At 45.5% G+C, this 24,461-nt stretch overlaps 1 protein-coding gene across 3 annotated transcripts in view; it reads right to left on the reverse strand.

Moving 5' to 3' along the window:
- Window positions 1-2,828: 2,828 nt before the first annotated feature.
- Window positions 2,829-24,461, reverse strand: part of MYLK (myosin light chain kinase) — a 192,371-nt gene continuing 170,738 nt past the window's right edge. For 2 of the 3 annotated variants that reach the window (XM_070370247.1, XM_070370255.1), the window contains 5 exons: window positions 17,696-17,848; window positions 14,927-15,050; window positions 9,003-9,132; window positions 7,403-7,534; window positions 2,829-4,865 (listed from right to left, as the gene is read on the reverse strand). In XM_070370247.1, coding sequence (XP_070226348.1) covers window positions 4,615-4,865; window positions 7,403-7,534; window positions 9,003-9,132; window positions 14,927-15,050; window positions 17,696-17,848 — 790 coding nt within the window. In that variant the 3' untranslated portion in view covers window positions 2,829-4,614. The remainder of the gene's footprint in view (window positions 4,866-7,402; window positions 7,535-9,002; window positions 9,133-14,926; window positions 15,051-17,695; window positions 17,849-24,461) is intronic. The other variant, XM_005893405.3, reaches the window with a different exon arrangement.

The raw sequence follows: 24,461 nt of genomic DNA on the forward strand, positions 1-24,461 counted from the left end.
GAAGAATAGAGCTTTCCATAAGTATCAGGTACTGTGCATCAGCTCTTTTAATTTCTATAACAATCTGTGAGAGAGGAACTATTATTACTTTAATTTTATAGATGAGGGAACTTAGGCACAAGCTACAGGGCTCCAGTGAGAAGCACATCTGTAACTGACTCCACTTGGCTGATTAACTTGGTTAGTTAGATCATACCCTAGTACGCTGCAGCATTTGCCTTCAGTGAACAGGTAAGGTGCCTTGCGGAGAGATAGAGCTGGGATGTCGTGGAGCTTACAGAATAGGTTGTATACTGGCTTGCTAATCAATGTTTGTTGAATTTGACCAGAGTCTATCATTCACTGTAACATACCATCTGGAGCAAGATTATGGTGAAGTCCCATAGCTTAACCTGTCTCTTAACCGTTGGAAGCTACTGATGTCTGCCCCAAAGAAGCTAATAATAAGAAATTGACTCAGGTTAATTTGTAACCTTCTTCTTCCTTAGTTATCTCCAGCTGGAAGAAATCTAGTCCCAGAGAATCAAATAATGTGAAGATTTATCATGTAGTTCTGTGTGGTCACTACTGGGGCTGTGGTCTCTGGCATGAAGCCCTCCCTGCAGTGTACAAGAATTTGGAACACCAGAAGGCCTATGAGCTAAAATTTCATACAACCAGCAGTTAGAAATTGACTGTTGTCTCCACATGCTGTAGGTCTCCTGAGTATTTCCGGTTCCAATGGGAAGGGAGTTATGATCAAAGCCATTGAGGTTGAAAGGATTCTAGCTGTCAGGATGGCCCCTTCTGGTTCCTTTTGGTTCACTGTCAAGGAAATCTTGCCCCAGAGATACTGTCTCTCTCTTTCTCTGCTGTCTCAGTGATCCTCATTGGAGGCTCCCCTATCCCAAGTAGCTCCAAGTTCCAAAAACACCAGAGATTTTTGGCCTAACTGGTTGCTTCATATCACAAGTAATTCAGTAATTGCTCATAAATTGCACATCTATTTAGATTTTGTGGTGAGAAGCACAGAACTGGTGCTTCTTAAATGTCTTAAAAAGTGAAAAAATATGTGAATATAAATAATCAAACACAATAATGTAAATGTTGAAACTGTTATTTGATACAATTCATGAAATTATAGACCATACTCTCCAGATTGATTTCATACCAACTTTTAAGTTTTAATCTCACAATAATTTGAAAAGCAATATGCATAGTTAAAGTACAATTTGGAGTTTCTCTATTCTTCATAGTCCATGTAGAACAGTACTGCCTGGTGGAACTTTATAGAAAGTTCTAATCTGTGCTGTCCAATAAGGTAGCCAGCCACTAGTCTCACGTAATTATTGAGCACTTAAAATGTGGCTAGTGCAACTGAGGAACAGAATTTTAAATTTTATTTAAATTAATTTAAGTTTAAATAGCCACTGGTGAGTCATGGCTATGATATTGGTCAGAACAGATCTAGAATATGGTAATGACCTTATAAAAGGATAGTCTAGGCTATGTTCCAGCCCCAAAGAACACTAATATCTTGGCGATTTATAAGAACGAAGATTTATTTCTTGCTTGTGTTACGTACCCATTTGGGGTTGGCTTGGGACCCAGGTGGATAAAGTAGCCACCATCTGACAATCATTATGGAGAGTCTTGCACCAGTACTTAAATTCTCTGGACCGGAGGGGATCACCACTGACCAGGGTTAGACACACAGCCCTACCTGGCCAGGGAGGCGGGAACGTGGTCCTGATCATGTGCTGGGGGCAAATAGCCTCGGTAATGACTGTCACAGGTGTTAGCCTCCTTTGCAAAAAACAGAGGAGTTCCCAAGGGGTAAAGGATTGTAGTGTTATATGTGTTTTCTTGAAATGTGGAGATTTTAGTTTCTTTAAAATTCAATTATTCTTCACTTCCTTAATACTCATTAGCACAGATGTATTAAAAGCAGGTAAAATGTGGGAAGTAAAACTCAAACATTTTGATAAAAAGAGACTTTCTATAAGTAAAGTTAGGGCTGACATAGAAATTCATTTAATATGAAGCTCTGCAATGTAAGGAATAATCGATGTTTTTTTCTTTTTTAATATGTTTAGGGTGAGAACAGGATAAAAATAAATTATTTGTTATTTTTCAGAACATAAGGTACATTTTTCACTAGCAAGAGATAAAAGGTCTTTTTCTTTAAAAATAAAATTTCCTGAGTAGGAACACTTGTGGATTGTGGTTGTCTTAAAAAATATGAAACAATTTAACATTATCGGACAATGGATTCTTTCCAGACTACACTGTGGAATCATAGAATCATCTAGTCCAGCATTTAATAATATGTCTTGATTCTTTCTAGAATATCTACAATATTGTTTGAATACTCAAGACATGGGGGGACTCCACCATCTGTTCTCTGATAACAGACTTACAGGAATGATGGTTTCCTGAGAACAAATGCTTCAATATCAAGACATGCAAAGATAGTACTTGGCTGCCAATAACAAACTGCACCACAGTTACAAACGCAGACCAAGTGCTGGTAAGTAATATTAGTTATGATGATGATTTTGTGGCATATTAAAAATGTCAGATAGATTTTAGCACTATGAGGGTACTATAGATATTAGAATGTAATTGAACCAAAATGATGCTTGAGAGAAATTTTGAAGTAAATGTGCAAATGAGGCTACCTAGTACAAACTAGAACTGCCTAAGTCATTCTGTTCCTTAGTAAAAGAGAACCACATAAAGCATGTACACAGCAGAGCGTTTGTTACTAGTTTCTGAGATCTATTTCGGTCATCCGCAACTGGTGGTGTGGAAAGGAAAAGAAGGCTGCAGAGACTGAACAAGCGGCATGCACTGTGGTATCCTTTATTTAAAAACTGTGAGCTAACTACAGTTGTAGTGTTCTCATTTACCATCCGATGGCATAATAAACTGGGAGAACATTAACACAACTTCAAGAAGGCATCAAAAAACCTGTAAACAAAAAGACACACCACACATGCGCACACATATACCACATACGCACACGAAGGTTATAGTCTAAATACAATGAAAAGTGATGAAGAAAAGCTTTGAATGCTCTAAATCAACTTTAAAATGCTTTATTATAATAAACTGTGGCAATACTGTGGCTATTATGAAAAATATTGTAACTGCTTAAAAAGCAAAATACTGGCAATTTGAAACTAGCAGCAAGAAGCAGATAAAAATAGAATGGAAGATAACATAAGACTAAGTAACATCAAAATTCTAATGCTGATACTGTGTAGGATTGCACTGAAGTAATTTAAAATTGGTTCTTACAGAACTCTTTAAAAGTCCCTTGAAATATTAAACTGCTGCACTTTACAAATAGTGGATGAAAAGAAAAAAATATTTGGAATGTTACACACACACAGAGGAAATGTATTAGGCATATCAGTTTATGGCCTTTGTTTATGACCTGCAAAAAGTTTTATGAAGAAAAATTTAAGTGCCAATGTAGTGAAAGAAAGTTAGAAATTCCTAAAGATGCAAGTCTGAGTGCATGTATCAGGTTAAGAATATATTTCAAGGTTGGGGGCAAGGCATGACTGATGCACACCCAAGAAGAACCTTGTGGAACCCAGAAGGTAGACAGAGCTGTTTGGAACATGTTTAAAAATAAAGGTATATTAAACTCAGACTATCCTGACTGAGATTCCAAAGTACATGGAGTTCTATAGCTCTTCAGTTGAAATCTGTTTCCTAGTGGCCAATAAATAATTAAGACTAACTTCTCAGCAAACTGCTTTTTCATACATTCAAACACAAAAATCTTTACCACACATGCAGAGCTGATATTCTAAACAGCACAAATATGAATCCTGGTTTCAGGGGGAAAAAGCACATTATCAAGGATTTTTTTTCCCATAGGTTCTTATAAAAATGTCTGAAGCTGCTAGACATCTTCAGAGGGGATAAGTTTAGATTTTCTACTGATTTTGGAAGAAAGGAGATTTTATTTTTCTAAGGAAGCCAGTCATCCATGAGAGCAGGATATATGTCTTCAGAATCTAGGAAGTGTCCCTAATGCTTAAACTCATGGCAAGTCCAGATCCAGAAAAACTGGCAGGTAGAATAGGGGATGGAAATGAAAAGTTCAAATGTCTATGGTATACTTTGGAAATAATGTGCCTCATAAATTAAAATGGCTCAACTGCCTGCAGAATGAAGTGCCACAGGCCTGGAGAAGACCCAGTTCCCTGGAGGAGGAGCTGGGGAGTCCCCATATCCAGGGACCCTTGGGCTGGCTGTGACCAGAGGGCCTTATTTTTCATGAGTGCTTTCAGTTGGGGAATTTATGACTTTGCCCAGATAAAGCTCCCTTTTGATTACTTTTTCTCTAAAATCAGTTAGTCAGAAAGTTACTGGTGATTTCCCCAAATGAAATCTAGCTGTACTAGTATCTTAAGGTGCCAGCTAATTTAAAGTAATGCCCATCAATAACGCTGCTGGGTGTCAACCACTGCTGCTGAAGAATCAAGCCCCAAATAACCTAACTAAGTAACCTATCACAGCGGGTGCTTTACTATCTTGTGGGTTTTTTTTTTTTTTGAGCTTTAGAGAAATAGTCTTTGTAATATGACTTAGAAACTGCTTCTCGCTGGCTTTGTTTCACTCTTCCTCCTCCTCTTCTCCCCCTTCTCCTTCTCCTTCCTCCATGGTTTCCACGATGAGCTCTGCTGTGCAGGTGGCTTCTCCAAGACTGTTGACAGCCTTGCAGGTGTACTTGGCATCATCATCCCCGCAAACATCACTAATGATTAAAGAGCAGTTCCCATCCTCGTCGTAGTCTATCTGGAAGTGGCGGGACTCCCGGATTGATTGGTCATCTTTGAACCAGACGACTTCAGGGTCCGGGTATCCTGCATCACAGGGAGGGAACACAAGTTGCAGAAATTATTATTTAAGGTTTTCCCACACAAACTCTTGAGCTACCTCTAATGATTAAGGGGATGGGGGGTGGATATGTTAGCTTTTAGCATCTATTTTGATATTTACACTTGAATATGGGCGTATATTGTAAATACTAATGTCTGAAACTTCACATCAGGTATTGTGCATGTATCCCACTTCTCATCCATGTAGGGCTTGTGCCACCTCCCACCTTAATACAGAAATAGATTATTCTCTGGAACACTGCCACAACTCTAATCACATCCCTAGAACTAACTATCTTCTTGGATTAAAAGGAAATTTTTTTTTTTTTTCCTGTATACAAGTTGAACTTAAGGACTTCCCTGGAGGCACAGTGTGTAAGAATTGGCTGCCAGTGCAGGGGACACACGTTCAACCCCTGGTTCGGGTAGATTTCACATGCCATGCAGCAACTAAGCCTACGCCCCACAATTACTGAGCTTGCATGCTGCAACTACTGAGGCCCAAGTACTTGGAGCCCGAGCTCCCCAAGAAAAGAAGCCAGCAAAATGAGAAGCCTGAATGCCGTGACAAAGAGTAGGCCCCTCTTGCAGCAACTGGAGAAAGCCCTGCAAAAAAAGCAACAAAGACCCAGTGTAGCCATAAAAAAAAATTAAAAAAAAAAGTTGAACTTAAATAAATTTAAATTAAAAAAAATGAGAGTCAGTAAAAATGGGTGCAAGAGATCTTTTGAGGGTGTTGGAAATGTTTTAAAATTGGATTCTGATGAAGACTGCACAATTGTGTAAATTTATAAAAATAATTGAATTGTATACTTAAAATGGGTGGATTTTATGGTATATAAATTATAATTTGAAGGTGATAATGACCTGTAAAACATAAATTGGAGGAACTGATAATACTGCTAAGAAAAAGAAAGCAGTATTTGTCTTACTCTGATCCAAAGACAGATAATATGCCTGTAGATAAACAGACACTGACCACACTGATTAGTCTCATTTTATGTATTAGTCAAACTGCTGCAAAGTTCAGCAATAAAAATGTTTTCTGCCTTCTAACTGACTTGTTTTTAAATTTTTGGAGAAGTTGTTTTACAGGACAAAATTGTATCCCCAACTAGAATAAAAATTACACAGAACAACTTAAGAATTCTAACATTTTTTTTGAGTAGAATTTTGTTTTTATTGAACAGCATCCATATGCTTTAATTTCCCCTCGGCACTTCAGTCAAAGCAATGCAAATACCAAGAAAATAATTCCAAAGAGAAAAGTAAGCAAAAAGATAATAATTATATAATATTTTCTAAAACAAATTAAGGAAAAAGAACTTAAGACCCAAAGACAGTGGTGATGGCGAGAGCTACAAGCCGTGGCCCCAAAGCTCTCAGCAGAGCCCCCTATCTGAGCACTTCCGCACTAGCAAAGGCAGGACATCCACTCTGAAACAACTGGATGAAAAACATGAAAGATGATGGTAGGCCAGGCATTTATAAGCCAACTTGATAATACAGTGATGCAGGAGAAAAATTGTTTCTTCATTCCTACCTTTGGGCTATTTTACCCAAAAGGCATCATCCAGCCAGATTGCTGGAGACTCTTACAATGTGGAAGGCACAGTTTGTTCTTTCTGCTGTCCGGTGCTCTGCTGCCTTGGGGCAGTCAATCTGACTGAAAGTGGCAGAGAGCCCTGCAACTCTGTCACATGACAGTCACAGACTCGAAGCAGAGAGGCCTGTCTTATCATACCTCTTCTCTTTCTAGAATGTTGCAGTCTGTGGAAACTTAAATGCTGTGTGTCACCAAGACTGCTGACTCCTCAGGTGCTATGCTAAGACCCCTTAGGGCTCTTTGAGCTCCAACGACTCACTGTGACCACGTTAGTTCTGGCTGGCAGAGAAGCACAGGGCAGACAGGCCAGAGGCCTGCATCCCAACTTCCTCTCTCTAAAGTCATACCGCAGGCTCTCTCTGCACTTAACCAGTCCCACAACTTTCCCCTATGACTCCATAACGCATTTAAAAGATTGAAAAGGTTTCCCCTTTCTATCTGTGTCATCTCACAGAGTCTACTCAGAGCATTAGACACTGTCTTACAGAGGCGGCCCTGGGCTTCAGAAGAGCTAAAACACTGCCCCAGGTCACAAGGGCCGCTGATTAACAGCAGAAATGTCTTCTCCCCATACTATGCTCTGCACCAGCCTTCCTGTGAGAGCCTTTTGTGGTCAATTCACATGCCTCCTAGAAGCTTGCAAAGCTCATTTCAATAAGCACGTTCCAGAGCCAAATAGGTCCATGATAAACCACTTTTAACTTGGGTCTAGTGGCTGATGTAAGTGGGTGAAATATCAGAGTGACTAAACAGCACTGTTCTCCAGTGGGTGGAGGGGGGCATTGGGCCAACTCCCTCTGACCCGTTTTCCCTCACAGCCTGGCTGTTCCAGAACCGCCATCTTGCCGAGAGCGCACAGTAGGGGCCCACCGGCCCGCCACACCCCCTGTACAGGGAAGGACAGCTGGAGACTTACCTTCAATCTTGCAGTCAAATCTAGCAGCACTTCCCTCCACAACTTCTAAGTCACGAATGGTCTTGGAAAAGTAGGGTTTTACATGGGGCTTCTCCTCAGCGACAGCCTCCAGGAAAGCTTGGGAGACATCTTCTAGAAGGGAGGGAAGAGGATATGGCCATTTCTTTATTCCCTGTTCTTTCCTCTTCCCTGGTTTAAAAGAGCTGACTTTTTTTTTTTCCAAGTTGTTATGATTTAGCAAATAATGCAGCCTAGAGGACTGAATCATAAGCACACCTTTCTTCTGGGGGCAGGGTAGCCTGCTGCCAAATGGTTTTGGCAGAAGAGAGAACTGTGACCAAACTGGGGAAACGTTTGGACTTCCCCCTCCCTTATGCTGACACATTGGAAAAGGAAATAATCTTTAAAAAGGATTTTTGGCTGCAGTTCATGCCGTTTCAGGATCCAGTTGAGGGTATCTAAGAAGCACGGGAGCGTACCAGGCCACCAGCCCTCGGGCCTCCTCCTACCCTCCTCCCGTGGTGGCAGCAGCAGGCCTTTTTCATCTGCTCCTTGGGATGGAAGAGACAGATCTTAGAGGCGTTGTCGACTTGCCTATTGCCTGCTGTGGAGCAGTCTATTCCACAAGGATACTGCCTTCACAGTGTGTGACTCTGGACCAGGATTTGGGATGGGTCCAGGGAAAAGCCGTAACTTGGAGGGGTTCCTGACCCTCTCCTTCCCCTTCAGGCTATTTCTGGGTCGTGTGGGGGGGGGGCAGGGGTAGAGAAGGAGGGCCCAGGTCCATGTGCAGCAGTCGGTCCCCGGGTACATCAGGGCAGCTCAGTAAGCAGTTTGATCAATTATCCCTTGTGTACAACAGGGTCTAGACTCAGCTTCTCGCCTCTGGATACCAAAGGCATCAGGCAGCGGGGAGGTGGTATCTCCGGCTACATGAGGCAGCTCAAGATGATAGAGGCCAACCCTACATGTATCAAAGCAGGAAGAGGCCGAGGCCTTCACTGAGGAGATAGATGGGGTAGCATCTCTAAGACAGTGGGCAAGCAACTAACCCCGTTGGACTTTAGGAGGGGCCCTGCCAATCACTGTCTATCCAATTCAAACAACATGTTTCAGCATCACGAAAACTACCAAAAAATGTGGACTATCTGAGTCAATTTTTGTTAAAAGACAAGCACAAAGACACATTAAAAAAATTGAAGCATATTTTTAAAAAGTACACCACTATATGCGACTTATTTATGTCTGCCTGTCATACAAACATTGCTTTTGTAATAAGAAGGAAACTTTTCATGCAGTTTTTGCTAATTCTTGTGTAAAGTATAGGGAAAAGACCATCTAGTTGCATTAGACAAAGAATAACTTTCCCTCTGAAAATAGTTCAACCTCAGGTGAAACAGTTAAAAAGCAATTACTAGATTTAGTAATTATTGTCAGGGCAAAGTAAAAGTAGAGTTGAATTTTTCCTTGTAGGTTGTATTAATGAAAAATAAAACCAGTCTCCCACCTTAAAAAAGAAAAACAACTCTAAATCCCCCTCCAACCCCAACCCTTCCTTTCTCCCCATTTGGCTGAAGAAAATCTCTCTGGAGTCCCTTACCTTCAGATTCTAGTTTTTCTGCATTGAGCGGGCTGGTTGGTGACCCTGTTGAGGATTTCCTGCCACTGAGCCCTGAGATCATTGCCATAGAGGACAGTCTTCCGATGGCTCTCACAGCATTGCCCGTTTTCTGGAAAATAGACACTGGCGTTGGGCTCAGGCCGTGTCCCTGGTTCCAGCTGAGCAGCTCAGGGAGAAAAGCCCAGCCCAGGAGAAGCAGCTGTCCCTGAGACGAGGGCCTCCCGAGTGCTGAGCTCCACCAGAGGAGTGAGCCCAACCTTGCTCTGCTCAGCACTATCAGCGTGTCAGAAGATGTTCGGAGAATGGAATGGGGCCTGGAACCGATGCGTGCGTTAATGTGACTAAACAAGGTCAACATGAGACAAAAACCCTTTTCATACTGTGCTTCAACTCCCATAAAAGGGATAGTTTATATAAAGCAACTGCGGGCTGAGACAGCTCCAAAGACTTATTGTGGACGGGGCGCAGTGGGGCTGTTTCTCATAAAACAATGCTAGTGATAGGGTTTTAATTGGGCAAGAGAACAGTTACTACAGATCCCACAGGTCCTGCTGGAAAGACAAAAAAAACCAAAAAGCCTTCTGTTGATCATAGGCAAGTAGCCTCTTCGGGCTTAACTTCGCTGGGCTTCAGTTTCCTTCTCTTTATAAGGAGGGGGTTGGACAAGATGATCTCCAAGGTCTCATCTAGGTCTCATCTAGTTCTGTTTATGATTCAGATACTTAGGAGATTTGGGGAAACACTCTGCTGGCCCCAGCACAAGTCTTCAGTGGAGTTCTGGAGGGGTGTTCCTCCCTGAGGTACATACACCCAGGCATCAAAAACCAGCATCCGAAGAAATGAAAAGCACAGCTCTTGGCTTTTCTGAGTTGGGGCGCCTTGGGTGAGGACAGAATTCCTACTGAAAAAGATGCCAGGACTTGAACATTTTCTTTGTATTGTGAAAATTCTACCCAGTACAGGATTTAGGTCAAGAAGTCCCCAACCACACCTTTAAGATTCTACCCCTTTCCTAAGGTCAACGGAATGAAAGACTAAGATAAGAAACTAAAGCATAACCAGTGCTTTCCAGCCCTGCACCTGAAGCATCTTCTGAAGAATCCAGATGCTGTGCATCCAGGGAGCAGATGTCACCACAGACTGGCTACTGAGAGAGGAAGGAAATAGCCTGTGCAAAGGCAACGGCTGGCACTTACCCACTGAACCTCAAACTGTGCTGGAAAAGCCATTTCCTCCTGAATTAACTTCACACGCTAAAGCATTTCAGGCAGGCCAGTATACTTCAGTTAAAAAATTATTTCAAAAGTAAAGAATTTCAGAGTACTAGGGAATCATACAGAAAATGTGTGTGTGTGTGTGGTTTAAGCAGAGACCTACTCCTGTAACCACAGTTACTTTCCTGTTATGTCACATCCCATCCTGGCTGTAGACTCCTTTCACGCACTCTCGACAGGCATTCCATCTCGCCCTGTCCTCTGGTCATCCACCCTCTCACATAACACTGTGCGGTGTGGTTATGCCCCTGGCCCTCTGGCCCACAGTGAAGCTAGATTACTCTAAAAGGAACCCAGGAGGCCCCAGGGGGAGGTGATGAAGAGAGAAGAAGGTGAGGGATGATGACCCACTGTATGCAGAAGGACTGTGCCCCTGCAGAGCATGCCCTGGCAGACAGACCACCTGGCAACTTGCACACTCTTTTGGGAGAAGCTGTTACTGGTGACATCATTGATCTGTTTGTTCTGCTAGCTGGAGTGTGGGGAGACCCAGCTCTTCCCAAGGGGAGCTTAACCTGACCTCAGGAATGGCTCAGAGGCGGTGTCAGCCACAGCAGCCCTCCCTACTGAGTCCACATTGGACTAGACTACTTCCTAACCAGCCCTTCTCAGCTCTCCATTGCCTTCATCCAACACAGACTAGCTTGCCCTAGGCTGGAATCTCTAAACTGAGACGGTTCATTCCTAACAAAGGACAGGTTAGTTCTCTAACCACTGATTATGCTGTGACCTTGTACAAGTCAGTTCCCCTCTCTGGGCCTTTATAGTTGGACCGGAAGATTCGAATCTCCCTACAGCTCTAGTCTTCTACAGAAAGACTATGATTCAGACATACAAATGGTAGCAGGGAATGCTCCCCTTGAATCCATGGGCTCTCTAATCCCAAAGAACCTGGGGCAGGACTGTCTTTATGTGTATGGTGTAGAAAAGTGAAGTCTTTCCTCTTCTATTAACAAAATGACTCACAGGAAGCTATGAGAACAAGGCAAATCAAACCATTACATTTCAGAGGAGGCAGCAAATAACAAACAAATAGACCACACACTGGGGGAAATTTTCCATCAGATGGAGCGATAGACCATATAATTTCTAAAACAGGGAGAAATATAAGCACTCGATAAAGAACATCTTAAAAATAACCTACACATCAGAAGTCAATCTTTGGAAGCTGATTCATGGAGAAAAAAAGTTGGTAGGGAAGTTATTATCAGAACTGGAAAAGAACAATGTATGTTCTAGCCTTCCAGTTTTATGCCTTTGAGCTAAAAATAGGTTGCTGCTTTGCTAACCAAGACTTTTGGAAATGTTTAAAACATCATCAAAGGAAGTTTCAATTCTTGAGAAGTCCCATCCTTGTTTTGAGGAAGCCTTTTTTCTTATTGGAGAGCAATTGCCTACACTGGGTTTCTGTGTTCTAGGCGGGCAGAGTCTGTCAATGGTTTTCCTAACACAGCACAGACTCCCTCCCCTGGGAAAGGCAGCAAGGATGACTAACCAGCCTGGTTTCCCAGGACTGAGGGATTACCCGCAATGAGAGTTTTTCAGGGATAAAGCTGAGACAGGCCCTGGAAAATCCAGGCAAGGTGATCACCCTACAGTCAGGTAGCCATCATGGGCCCTAACTATACACCGACAGCCCCAAGACTACAATTTCCCCTGAGAATGCATATTATCTAAATGTAATGTCCAGGAGTGCCATATTCCCTGGTGGCTCAGTGGCAAAGAATCCTCCTGCAATGCAGGAGATGCAGGTTCAATCCTTGGGTCGGGAAGATCTCCTGGAGAAGAAAATGGCAACCCACTCCATGGAAAATCCCATGGACAGAGAAGCCTGGCAGGCTACAGTCCATGGGGTTGCAAAGAGTTAGACAGGACTTAGTGACTAAACAACAACAAGGGCCAAGAGTACTCCATGCAATATTGAGTCAAAAGCCTTCTTCCCCAGGGCCCTTTGGTCCATAGTACTGAAGTCTTTGTGGTTCTCAGAGAACAAAGAGAGCTGCCCACAAGCCTCCAATTCATAGTCCTTTGCTTCCATTTTGCAATGCAGAAGCCCTGTGGTCCTGCTCAACTTGCCCACCCTCAATGCCACCACTCACCATGTCTTTTCAACATTCTTTTGATATAAATTTAAAAAATAAAACCAACCTTACTCTCTTTCAGAATAACTTCATTCTAAGATCAGTAATATGATTAGTCATCCACCTATTGCCTTGCTTGTTAGGATTTGTTCCCATGTCACTACCTTCCCCTTTTATGAAAACCACACCCAGATGATAACTAGGAACCATTTCTCATGCAGCTGTAGAGTCTGGGCCACGTGCCCCTCTCCCTCCATCACAGTGCACCCCTTTCCATCCCCCTCCACTGTACTCTGCCTCACCACACTGAGCCTCAGCTGCTCCAAGAGGGAACCCCTGCTCCAGGGGTGCCAAGGTCTTGGTATCCAGAGCTGAAAATGTGGAAAACATTTTCCTAAGGAAGAAATGTAACACAACATGGTAAGAGGCAGCTGAACCAGCTTCAGGGACATTATGTGTTGAATGGGATTTGGTAGACTACTTTTCTATGCAATTTTATGAAGCCTAACCATGTTTCTGTGGAAAAGCTATTTACAAATGCTGCTACCTATATTAAAATAGGAAGTTAATGTTCCTTCTTGGAATTCTTCATTTTCTTTCTCATTTTCAAAAAACCTTATGGCTAATCACACTATAAACAGCAAGAAAACACATAAGTGATTAAAATATCACCACAAATTATGGTTTCCTGACCCATCTGACCGAAAAATTCCATTTATTTCCTTTGGAATCTCCATATCTTTTCTCTGCGCCTATCCCTTGGGTTTAGGCTCTTTCTGGCTTTGGTTCACCAGCAGATGTGTGGATGCTCCCAGAAGCTTGACATGATAAGGCTGCCCTTTAACCCACAGCCTCGTCCAAGCAAAACCCAGTGAGATTTCCTGCTCTGAGAACGGCCCCACCCCTACACCAGTCACCCTATGCACCTCAGAAATACTGCTATTTCTTTGAGATCTACTGGCCACAGGATCATTCATAAAGCCAACCCTTGATTTTGTGGCTTCTCCCCCCATTTTTTTTTTTTTTAAGAGCATTTGCTCCTCTGAGTTTACTGGACCCTACTGGCACCAGAAGGTGAGGTAAGCAGCACTGCATTCCCACTCACCAGGTACTTGAGCGAAGTGAGGACATCACTCAACTTCAGGAGGGGATAACCAAGAACTGAATCCCACTGCAGGGGGTCTGCTGAGATGCGCAGGGGGAGGCGTCCCTCAGACCCTCACTCCCGAAGCCCCTGGCCCTCCTGCTTCTCTCAGCCTTTCAATGGCCTGTGGTTTGGGCATTCTGTGTGGCAAATCACCAGTGTCCCAGTTGCCCCTAGAATAGTGATTTCTTTTTCTCTGCCACAGAGGCAAGGTCTAAAGCCCTGGTCCCCTGAATGCCCAGCTAAAAGACTTCTCCTGTCAGGCCAGCATGACCAGGGTGAGGGCTGGCTCATAGCTCTGAGCTTTTTCCTCCGTCTGTGCTGTATTCCCCTCCTCTCTGTGTTTCACCCATGTTCCGCGGCCAACTTCAAACTCCTGCCCTTGGCAGCCTTTCCTGACAACCACATCCAAGTCTGGTGTGATTGGCTCCATCCTCTGTCCACACTCACATATATGGGTATGGAAAACTATACTGATCGTTTATAATTCTAGCTGTGTGTTATGTCCTTTTATGTCTATTTGCTTTACTATATACTCACTGAGTATAGAAACCATGCACCCTCCAGTAGCCCAGGAATTTTACACTACCAGCAGTGATAATAAAAATAAAATAGAGGATGATAAGTTCTCTATGGATTTGGATGATAATTTTCTCCATCTGCTAACAATCAGAAGCAATTTGTGTCATTAAATTGTGTGTCATTAAGACTGTGTAACTGGAGCTAGTCTCTGGGTTTGAATGCTGGCCTTCCCATGCTTACTAGCTGTGATCCTGGGTGACTTTCCTAAGTTTTCTCGGCCTTGTTTGAGAACTGGGGATAACAGTAGTACCTGCCTCCCAGGATTAAAAGATAATTTGCATAGAAAGTGCTTTAAATGTTCCCTGACACAGAGCCAGCTCTCTGTACATATTAGCTACTGATCTCATTTGTGAACACTTACTATGTGCTAGGTAATGTACTAGAGGTTAGATGATGATCATCTCATATAATCCTCAACGATGCTGTGATTTGGTACCACTATTATCCCCATGTTATAGATGAGTAAATGAAGGCACAGCAAGGTTAAGTAACTTGGTTAAGGATCTGCAGCTAGTAACGCACAACCCCCCATGTCTCTCATTGTAGATCACATGCCCACCTCCTTCATGGTGAAGAAATGTTAAAACCATCACACTGCCTATAACAAGATCACATTCTCCAGGGTTGCCAAATAGTCCTGCAAGTGACATTGCTCCTCCCTACCCACAAAGACATGAAATGTCAGTCTTGGTCCCAGACTATTTCAGAAAGAAATGTAAACATTTTTATGGAGTGAGGTCAGGGCAAGTTGGGAATGAGGGTGGCTTGAATAAAGCAATTATGAGGGGCAAGAGACCAGTCCAAAGTGACCCCTGCCATTACCTGCCATTTCCTTCTTGCCATGTACTTCTTCATCCGGTCCTTGGAGAGTTTCTTGGCCTCCATGTTCTTGGTGTCTTTCATTAGCCATGGATGCTGAAGGCACTGGGTGCAGTTCAGGCGGTTTCTGATAGAGGCAGAGATCAGAGGATTTCTGAGCAGAAGGGGATCTCAGAGACTGCTGGTCAGACCAGAAACAGGAGGTCACCTGTCCCTAGAAACATGGGGCAGAGCCCATGACTGTCTGCTCCCAATCCATCCACTGTGATGAGAATCATGGTGATCCTAACCTTTTTCCTCTCTTGGTCTGGGTTACAATGACTAGACCCAGGACAGATTAGTGTTAAGCAGGCCTAAACATTGATGGGCAGCTGGAGTCTCATGACCTGCCCTTGGGGTCTAGAGAGGCTAAGTGCTGGAGGACAGACATGTCTTGGAATGACTGGCACCATATTCCAGGGTGGGGTCATTCTGCTGGTCACATGAGGGCTGGGAGCTGTGGAAGCCGGATCCTTCTACCTGTTTGTCTGATGGAGGGAAGAGTGAAACCTTAAGTCCAAATCTTCGAGAATCAGTGAACTCTCAAGTCTTATGGTGTGGTGGAGCATCAGATTTTTGCCTATTAAAACTCAAAAGAGGTATGTCTTATGTTCAACCTATGAATTATGACAACCTTAGACCACTGAAATTCATTTAATTTTCTGAAAGCTCTGGGAATCTAGACATATTTCAGTTGCTTCGACTTAGCAGCAACTCGTGTCCAACTCTGTGTGACCCCATAGACGGCAGCCCACCAGGCTCCCCCGTCCCTGGGATTCTCCAGGCAAGAACACTGGAGTGGGTTGCCATTTCCTTCTCCAATGCATGAAAGTGAAAAGTGAAAGGGAAGTCGCTCAGTCGTGTCCAACTCTTAGCGACCTCATGGACTGCAGCCTACCAGGCTCCTCTGTCCATGGGTTTTTCCAGGCAAGAGTACTGGAGTGGGGTGCCATTGCCTTCTCCGATAGAAGGACTAGTAAAGTCCAAAGCACCAAGTGCTAACATAATGAGTAAAAGTAAATTTGCTAAATATAGAAAAATGTAGTGATCTTTATAAGTGGATAGGGATTATTTTAACTTTCATATATTCAAAATTTGTACAATTTATATATATTTATTTATAATAAAAAACATTTTTTAAAGTGCTGATAGATGGAGATTTCTGGTTGAAGACATGCTGAGTTTGAGTTTATGGGAATCTAGTGTCTTGATCTATATGAAATCAATTCTTGGGTGAGTCCATTTTACAAGCACAGAGGAGCCAGCACATTACTGAATAAATTCAAGGTCAGATGAGAAGGCAGGTGATATAAACAATACCTCATTTACCAAACCGCAGGTAAACGAAGCCTGGTTGACAGAAGCCATCCTTGGACCAGAGTCATTAGAAGGGAGGCTTCCATCTCCCTGGGGCACCTTGGAAGTGGGGATCCCTCACACCAGAAGGAAATCCAGGCCCCCCACAACATCCGGATCTTCCCTGGGTCGGGCCTACTTCTGATATAAAGACGGAGACAGCAAGACGCTAAGAGGACCTCACTGTCAAAGACCGTGGACTGTCCCCTCTGGTGAGGAGTTTGGCCCAGAGCTGGCTACAAAGGACCAAGAGGTGGCCGCATAACCAGAAAACCAGACAGAACCACTTAAGAGACCCCCTAACCTCATTCCTTTAGGAACTCTACTCTCCTATCCCAAAAAGGATTTCTTCCAGAGTAGACAAGTTGAGGGACAGCCTTGGAGGGGCAGGGGTGTGGAGTTGTGGGGGCGAGTTTCACCATCTTCTGGGGAAATGCCTAGAGCTGCTCCTATTGCCAAAAGCAACACCCCGTGTTTGAACCAGGCCTTGCGTCATCTGGCTACCTGTTCACAGATGAGGAGTCCAGTAGCCAGTTGTCCCCACCTAACACTGCCACTGCTCCCTTCCCTGGGGCAGGACAGTCCTCCCTGCACACACAGAGCCCCACTCACCTTCCTGCTGTGAGGGAGCCACTTCCCTGCTCCACTGGATCCTGTCCAGCCACATGCAAGACCCCTCCTCTGCTCTAGCCTCCTCTACTGTTCCAAGCTTCTCTCACTGAAATACTGACAAGCACTTTGGACCTTAGGCTGTCTACATGTCTGAACACTCCAGCCTCCTGATGTCTGCAGATGTTTTATACAGTCATCCACTGACCACCTTGGCAGCTCTGTGCAGCCCTGCGAGGTGGGGCTGGGGAACCGCACAGGCTGCACTGTTAGTGGGACAGAGACGGAGCTGGGATAGCAGTCTCATTGACCAGTGGTGGAAGGCACCTGGCTGTACTCGGGCAGGCAGTTCCTACATATTATAGCTACTAAATAAGCATCAAGCCAGAACAGCTGGGAGTATGATCAGGCCCCACAAATAGGATCTCTTCCCTGAAATCCTAGAAGGTTTTAGCAGGATTGCTCTTGGCCACAGCTGTACATGGAAACTAAAAGGGGCTGTTATTCATACGCGAGCTGCCTCTTTCCCTCAACACTCAGTCAAAGGTTGCTTTTCAAGAGAGGTGTCTGTGCTTCTAAAGACAGGACAGTGTCCAGCCCCAGGGAGCAGGGGCCCAGGAAGACCCCTTTCTGGGCCCTCATGCACACCATGCCCATCCTCCTGTCCTGGGGTGCAAAAGAGCCCACCACAGAGAAAGGAAGTCACTGCCTCTGGACCCCAGTCCAGGGTGTGGGGAGCCCCAAAAGACTAAAAGCTCAACTCTTTACTTCATATCCTTCTTCAGCAAGTTGCTGATAAAATCCTTGGCGTCATCGGAGATCTCGTCGAAGGCCTCGTCGTCAAAGTCCCAGGTGGCTGAGGTAACGTTGGCTAAGGTTTCGTTGTCATTGTCACCCATGAAGGGGGACAGTCCACTGACCCTGGGGGATAAGAGAGGAGAGCAGTGAGTGGGGGAGGCCGGTAGAGAGGGTGGTCCCCCAGGGGAGCGCTCACTGAGGTCAGAGGTGAGGGCACCGCCAGCACCCCCGCCTCTCCTCCCACCCGGGAAAGAAGAGGGCATGCTCTCAGCCTCACTCTCTGTACTTCTGGGATGCCCCCCACCTGTTGACATCCCCTGCCTGTGAAGCTGAGGTGGAAGGAGTTTTCTTCACTTTACCATTTCCACACAATACAGCAGGGCTTTCCTCCCCATCGTCTGTTCTCCCTGGATGCCCAGGCTAGAACGTGGCCCCACAGAACCTTCTCTAACATTCTGGAGGACGAGTCCCCTCCTCCCCGGGGCCCCTCCCTACACCCTGTAGTCACGTGACACAGCACTTGTCACCCTGCCCTGTCCCGCCCTCTCACCTTTCACCCTCAGCACCAAGATCAGGGCCAGCCCACAAAGGGCTCAGCAAGGGTTTCTCCAGGGACAGTGAACCTCAAGCCTGCAGTGTGAGTCTGGGGATCCAGCTACACTTGAGTTCAAAGCTCCTGAGGCATTTAGGCCAAACCAGAAAGCTTCCCTCCAAGGGACCAAGGCCGGTTCGTTTGCCGGGTGACCTTGGACCCCGATTTCTGTGTGTCAGCTTCCTCCTCCATCAGATGGACAACCTGCTACTGAACTATGGAGTGGTCGCCACGCCGCCTCTCCCTGTTCTCTTTCTCCTGCGTCCTCATCATGACAGCAGATGTCTATCAAACACTGACTATGTGCCATGCACTGGGCAGAGAACTAAAGTAGATTCAGTCTTGACACCACTCTTTAACCCAGGTAACTCATCACTTCGTTTAACAGATAAGGAAACTTCACACCGAGTGGAGTTAAATAACGTGCCCAAGGTCTTGCAGTCAGTGAGCCCCTTTCTTAACTGCTACTTTGTACAATCATTTCTGGAAAGACGAAGTCAGCCACGGCCTAGAGCACTGGCAGGAGGCCTGGTCTGCAATAAAAAGCTTGGTCTGTGACCATAGCTATTACGCAGCTCCTCTGTACATACTTCACCCCCATTGCCTCATCAGTCTGTGCTCCCGGGAATGATTCATTTACCAATAGCTCAAGCCAAATAGAATTTGGAAGGTGAACTATCTCAAAGTCAAATGGAACAGACTTCTGGCTTACGAGCCTCACCTCTGGACACCTCATCTCCACCCCAACTCTCCAGCCTTCCACCTTGATCCAGGGCTAGCCTCACGGGCCTTAGAAGAGCCCCACTCTTGGTTTAATGCTCTGCTGCCATAATTTTGAAATTATTAATAATGTTGCACAAGCCACCCTACTTTTTAATGCTGCACTGGACCCCACAAATTATGTATCTAGTCCTGTCTGTCCCTCGAGATGTATTGTGCCAACAACCTTCACAGTTAAGGCTTCACTAACATCCCTTGCCCCAAATCCATCATCATAAACAATAATGCAAACCCTTCGGGAGCTGTTTTGCCATTCAAGAGGCCTCAGCTTGTGAAATACACCCGTCCCTGAATATTAAGTTTTGTAAAACAAAACCCATTGCATTTCTGCAAGGAAATCTTGCCATGGGAAGAAGAACCCTCCGGTGAAAATCTTCATTTAAAAAAATGGCTTTTCAGAGTGACTGATCTCACCCTAATCAACATATTTGTGCTTTTGAATAAGAAAGTTTTATAGATGGCATTAAAATGTCTTAAAGCAAGACAGTAATTTACATTTTGAGATGGCATGGAGACAATCACTCTTGATCACCTCACAGTGAGGCAAGGGTGGGAGTCTCTGCAGTTATGTAATACTCATTTCTCTTCTCTGGGCCTCTGAGTCCCTCCTTACACATCAAGGGCATTGGGCTAGAATTCCTAGGGGTTCCCAGCATTCCTGGCTCTCTGACCCTGGGGTGACTTTGACTAGTCCCATTAAGATAGAGCCTGACTCTTGCCCCTCAGCTACGTGCTTCCTTCTTTCTTCCTTCCTTCTGCATTTTCCATTTGAGACAAAGGGGAAAGTCCTGCAGTGTGCCAAGAGATTGCGGGAAAGCCAACAACCCCACTGTGGAATGCTGAAAGGCCCCCTTCTGTAAACCTCCTTTCCTAATTAGGAACTGCAATCCTGCAAAAATAGGGCTTAATCTCTGTGTGATGTTCACAGTCGGGGACAGCCTCCTGGTCTCTGGCCTCTGGCAGTCCTCTTTCCTGGCAGCCCCTCCATCTGAGATCCCCCTGAGCCTTGGCTGCCTCCTCAACTGCCCCAGCTTCCCCAGAACTCCCCCTGATAAAGAGAATGTGTCTCTAAAATAAAACTTGCACAATATGCAGAGCATGATGACGAAGAGAGCATTGGAATTTTAGTAATCCTGTTTCTTGGTGGTGGGATTTTGCAGAATTTTCAAACCTTCTTTCTTGGACTTTTTTTTTTTTAAGTGCTAGAATTTGCATAGGATCATATGTGGTTGGAGAAGGAAATGGCAATCCACTCCAGTACTCTTGCCTGGAAAATCCCATGGATGGAGGAGTGTGGTAGGCTACAGTCCATGGGGTCGCGAAGAGTTGGACATGACTGAGTGACTTCACTTCACTTCACTTCATATGTGGTTGGGTTGTTCAATCCAACCAACAAACATAATAACCTTATCATTAGAAGCTCACCTCTTTTCCTAGTCTTATCTAATTTTTAACTGAAGGAGATCAGAGTACACCACCCCAAAAGGTGGACTTTGGTACAAACATTGCATTGAGCTGAAGGCAATTAACTCTTTGTCCCACCTCTTTCTACCTAAAAGTAGGACACAAATGTCTCTTTGTTAAGGTGACATGAATTTCCATTTGGTCTGTTTGTCCATTTCTTCTCTTATCAGGAGGAGGAGAACGACCCTCATCTGCATATCAGATCTTGCTAAACAGTCTCTATACATTTCCTCCTCACCTTGTCACAATTTAGCCCCTCCAGAAGCTCCAAACCCTTTTTCCTTTGTCCAGTCATTTCTATACAATTTATCACTCTTTGTTAAAGTAGTATATAAGCTCCAAATTTTAAATGCATCTTGAGTCAATTTCTTTATAAACACCATTATGAACATTTATTATATGTACATAATTAAATCTGTTTTCTTTTTGTTAATCTGTCTTTTGTCAGTTTGATTTCCAAGCCCCCAAGAACTGAATCTAAAAGGGTAAAGGAAAGTTTTTTCCTTCCCAACATAACCAATGAATTTGTTTGGTTTTCACAAAACTGTAATCAATGTGGGCAAGTTCTTGGATCCTCTACGTCTTCACTTGACATTGTCTTTCAAAAGTGTATACAGTCTTCATGTTCATTTTTAATGGCTAAATAATAGTCTTTGTGCTAATGAGTCAGCAAAGGATATGACTTCAGGGTGTTCTGATTTTTTAATTCTTAATCTCCTACTGCAGCCAAACTTCACCAGAGAATCTGATGCAGAGACCCATTCTGCTCTCAGGACAGAACGTCAGGCAAAAATGCCTCTTAAACTACACTTTATCTATAATTTTTTTAAACAGCAGATGACCCTATTGTATGAACAGTCAGCAAAGGGGACCACATATCTGCCAGCAGAACTGTTGAGTGCTTAGGAAGGGGTTAGTCTTTTCTCCCATTTTAGCCTTGGGATACTCATTCCTTGGTGCGCTGGGAAGATTTGAGAGAGCTGGGGGCACCCAGAGGAAGAGCTGGGCATTGTTTTGTGCAGTAGCCCACGAAACAGCAACCCAGGGTTTAGTCATGTTAACCACAGCCCAGGTCCCTGGGGAGCAAAACCTGCAGGTGTTTTCTGGACCTGGTGTGGCTATGGGGTGCCTGGAGGTCACAGGAGCTGGAGTCAGAGAGCATGTCTGGACTCAGGGACTAAGAGGGCAGAGGCAGCCCTGGGTGGAGCTCCTGGATCCCTGTGAAGAGCCCTGCATCCAAATCTGAGTCTGAGTAGGTACCCGATGCTTGGGCAGTGGGACTTCTCCCCATTCACAAGGATGTTGTCCCCAGAAGTCACACTCCAGATGGGATGGACCTGGCTCTCTGGACTATAGTGTGTGTGTGTGCTTAATTGCTCAGTCGTGTCCAACTCTTTTCGACCCCATGGACTGTAGCCCACCAGGCTCCTATGTCCATGGGATTTTCCCAGGCAAGAACAGAGGAGTGGGTTGCCATTTCCTTCTCCCGGAGATCTTCCCAACCCAGGGATCAAACTGGTGTCTCCTGTGTCTCCTGCATTGGCAGGTAGATTCTTTGCTGAGCCTTGGACCATGCTGCATGCTCACAAATTAGCTGGGAATGGGAAGTCTGCTGCTGAGCACAGCAGGAAGATGCTAGGGAGGAGAAAGCAGAGTGGAGGTGTGAGGGAGGGAAGGAGGAGAAGGAATTCTGGAGTAGGGGTGAGAACAGGACACAGAGATGGGTCTCCACAGGCAGCAGAGGAACACCAAGTCCTCAGGAAACTGGGGAAAGGAGACAGGAGAGGAAAGGAGGCTTTGAATGTCTTTAAGGTTGAAGTATGGCCAATAGAGCCCAGCCCTCTCTCCTCCTGCCAGAAACCACACGGGGACTGCTAACAGCAGAAGTCTCAGCAGATTCATGAAATCTCTTCTCTCCCTTCAGAATCAGGGGTGAGAGGGTGGGGGCCCCACAACCCCGCCAGCTGCATCTCTGCCCTGCCTGGGGACCCTGGGCTGGCCGTGGGGCTGGGTCTCCTGTGCTGTAACAGGATCTGCCCTGATCTCTCCAAAGGTGTGAGGAGGAATTCCTTCAGCAAAGTCAGAACAACCTACCGGGCGTGGCTGCTCACTTAGGAGGTGTTAGCCAAATATGTGCTGAGTGATACATCTCTTCTCACCCAGCCCCCAACTTTCCATCTCTCACTGGCCCCAGGAAGGAGATGGTGGGGTCCTCTGGAACTAACAAGGAAGGTAACCCTGATAAGGACTGCCAGACAGACAAACAAGCTCCATACAGAGGGATGGAGGTACAAGAGGGCCGCCTGAGAACCTTGCCTGGGCGGGGCGAGGTGGGGGGGTTCCAGCAGTAGCTGCAGAATGTGGGGCCACGTAGCAGGGCTGAGAGGAAGCCACCTGGCTGGCTGCTCCACCTTCTGTTCTCACACCACGTCCCCACGAAGAGCCCTAGTTCAGGAGGGAGACTCCCAGACCTCAGTCCCCACTGTGAAAGCCAGTGGAAAAGTCCCAGGGGGAAGAGAAGCCGGCTGGGGCAGGAGGCAGGAGCCAGGATATGGGGAGGTTGTGTAGGGCTGGCCTGTGTCATCTCCCCTGATGCTTGCTTGCCTCCCTTCGACACGCACCTCTCCACCCTCCTTTCACCCCATCTAGATCCCTTTAGGCTGGTGCCCTGTTCATCACAATTATTTTCTCCCCATTTCAAAAAAATCCTTCCCCATTTCTAAGTCTCAGCTTTAAAAGTAATCTAGCAAACCATGTCATGTGATATCCAAATTATTTCTTCAAAGAATTTTCATTTTAAAATAAAGTGCTCTTGTGACCCAGTTCTAGTTCTAGATCCAACAGAAACGCATGAAGGCATTTACTAAAGCACATGTACCAGGATACTCATGATACTCTGAACTGGAATCTAGTCAAGCGTCCATCAGCATAGAATGGATGAGGAAACTGGAGGAGGTTCAGAGAGCGGCACACTACACAGCCTTGGGAAGGACCAGTTACAGCCTCACAGCAGGATACGAATGGGGCTCGCAAACAAGGTGGGGCAGAAGAAGCCAGATACGCCTTTCTGTGTGATTCCATTTATGCAGAGTTCAAGAACAGGCGGTCATGGTGTACGATGTTAGAATGGGGATCAGGCTACCCCTGATAGGGTGACTGGAGCCAGGCTACTGGGAGGGCTGCAAGCGGGCACTTGCTGAGTCTGGGTATAGCTGTGTTCACTCAGCACATTCACTGAGCATCTAGTCACTGCTCTGGCCCTGACCTGCATGAAGACCAGTCTTCCTAGTTTGCCCAGGATGGTCCTCACTTCAGCACTGAAAGCCCTGTGTCCTGGGAGAGCTGGCAGTGATGATAAACTGGGACAGCCGGCCACCCTCTAGGACTATGGAAGTGGGTGGCCCTGTGGGCTTCCGTGGGCCCCGTGAACTCAATGTCAAATGATGATCAACTCCCTGCCCCACCCCACTCCCAGGTTTGTCCTGAGGACCAAACTGATGATCCGGATCCTATAGCAGTGGGAAAACTGATGGAGACAGCAAGATGAGTCTCCTCGATGGCTGCAGGGGGACCCAGGGACTGAGCCAGGCCACACGTAGCTGACAAAAGGCTTTCTCAAGAGTCAGGTGTCTCTCCCAGGGAAAGACCCAGTAAGAGCACCATCCAGCCTGGTGCAGCCCTGGCTGCCTGGCTCTCTCTATTTACCAAGGGGCCAGAACCAGAGTCTGGTGTAGTTTTCTTTGCTCCTCACCTCTCTTTCTCCTGGAGAGGCACTCCTGGCCACAGTTTCTCCTCTGCTGCCCTAGGGGGAGGTTGTGCTGTGGGGGTGACCCCGAGCAAAGAAGAACATGACTCTCTGGGGTCCAGAACCCGTGACACAGGTTCAATGGAGTGAAGCCG

Source organism: Bos mutus, chromosome 1 (assembly GCF_027580195.1).
Source record: "Bos mutus isolate GX-2022 chromosome 1, NWIPB_WYAK_1.1, whole genome shotgun sequence".
Taxonomy (NCBI): Eukaryota; Metazoa; Chordata; class Mammalia; order Artiodactyla; family Bovidae; genus Bos; species Bos mutus.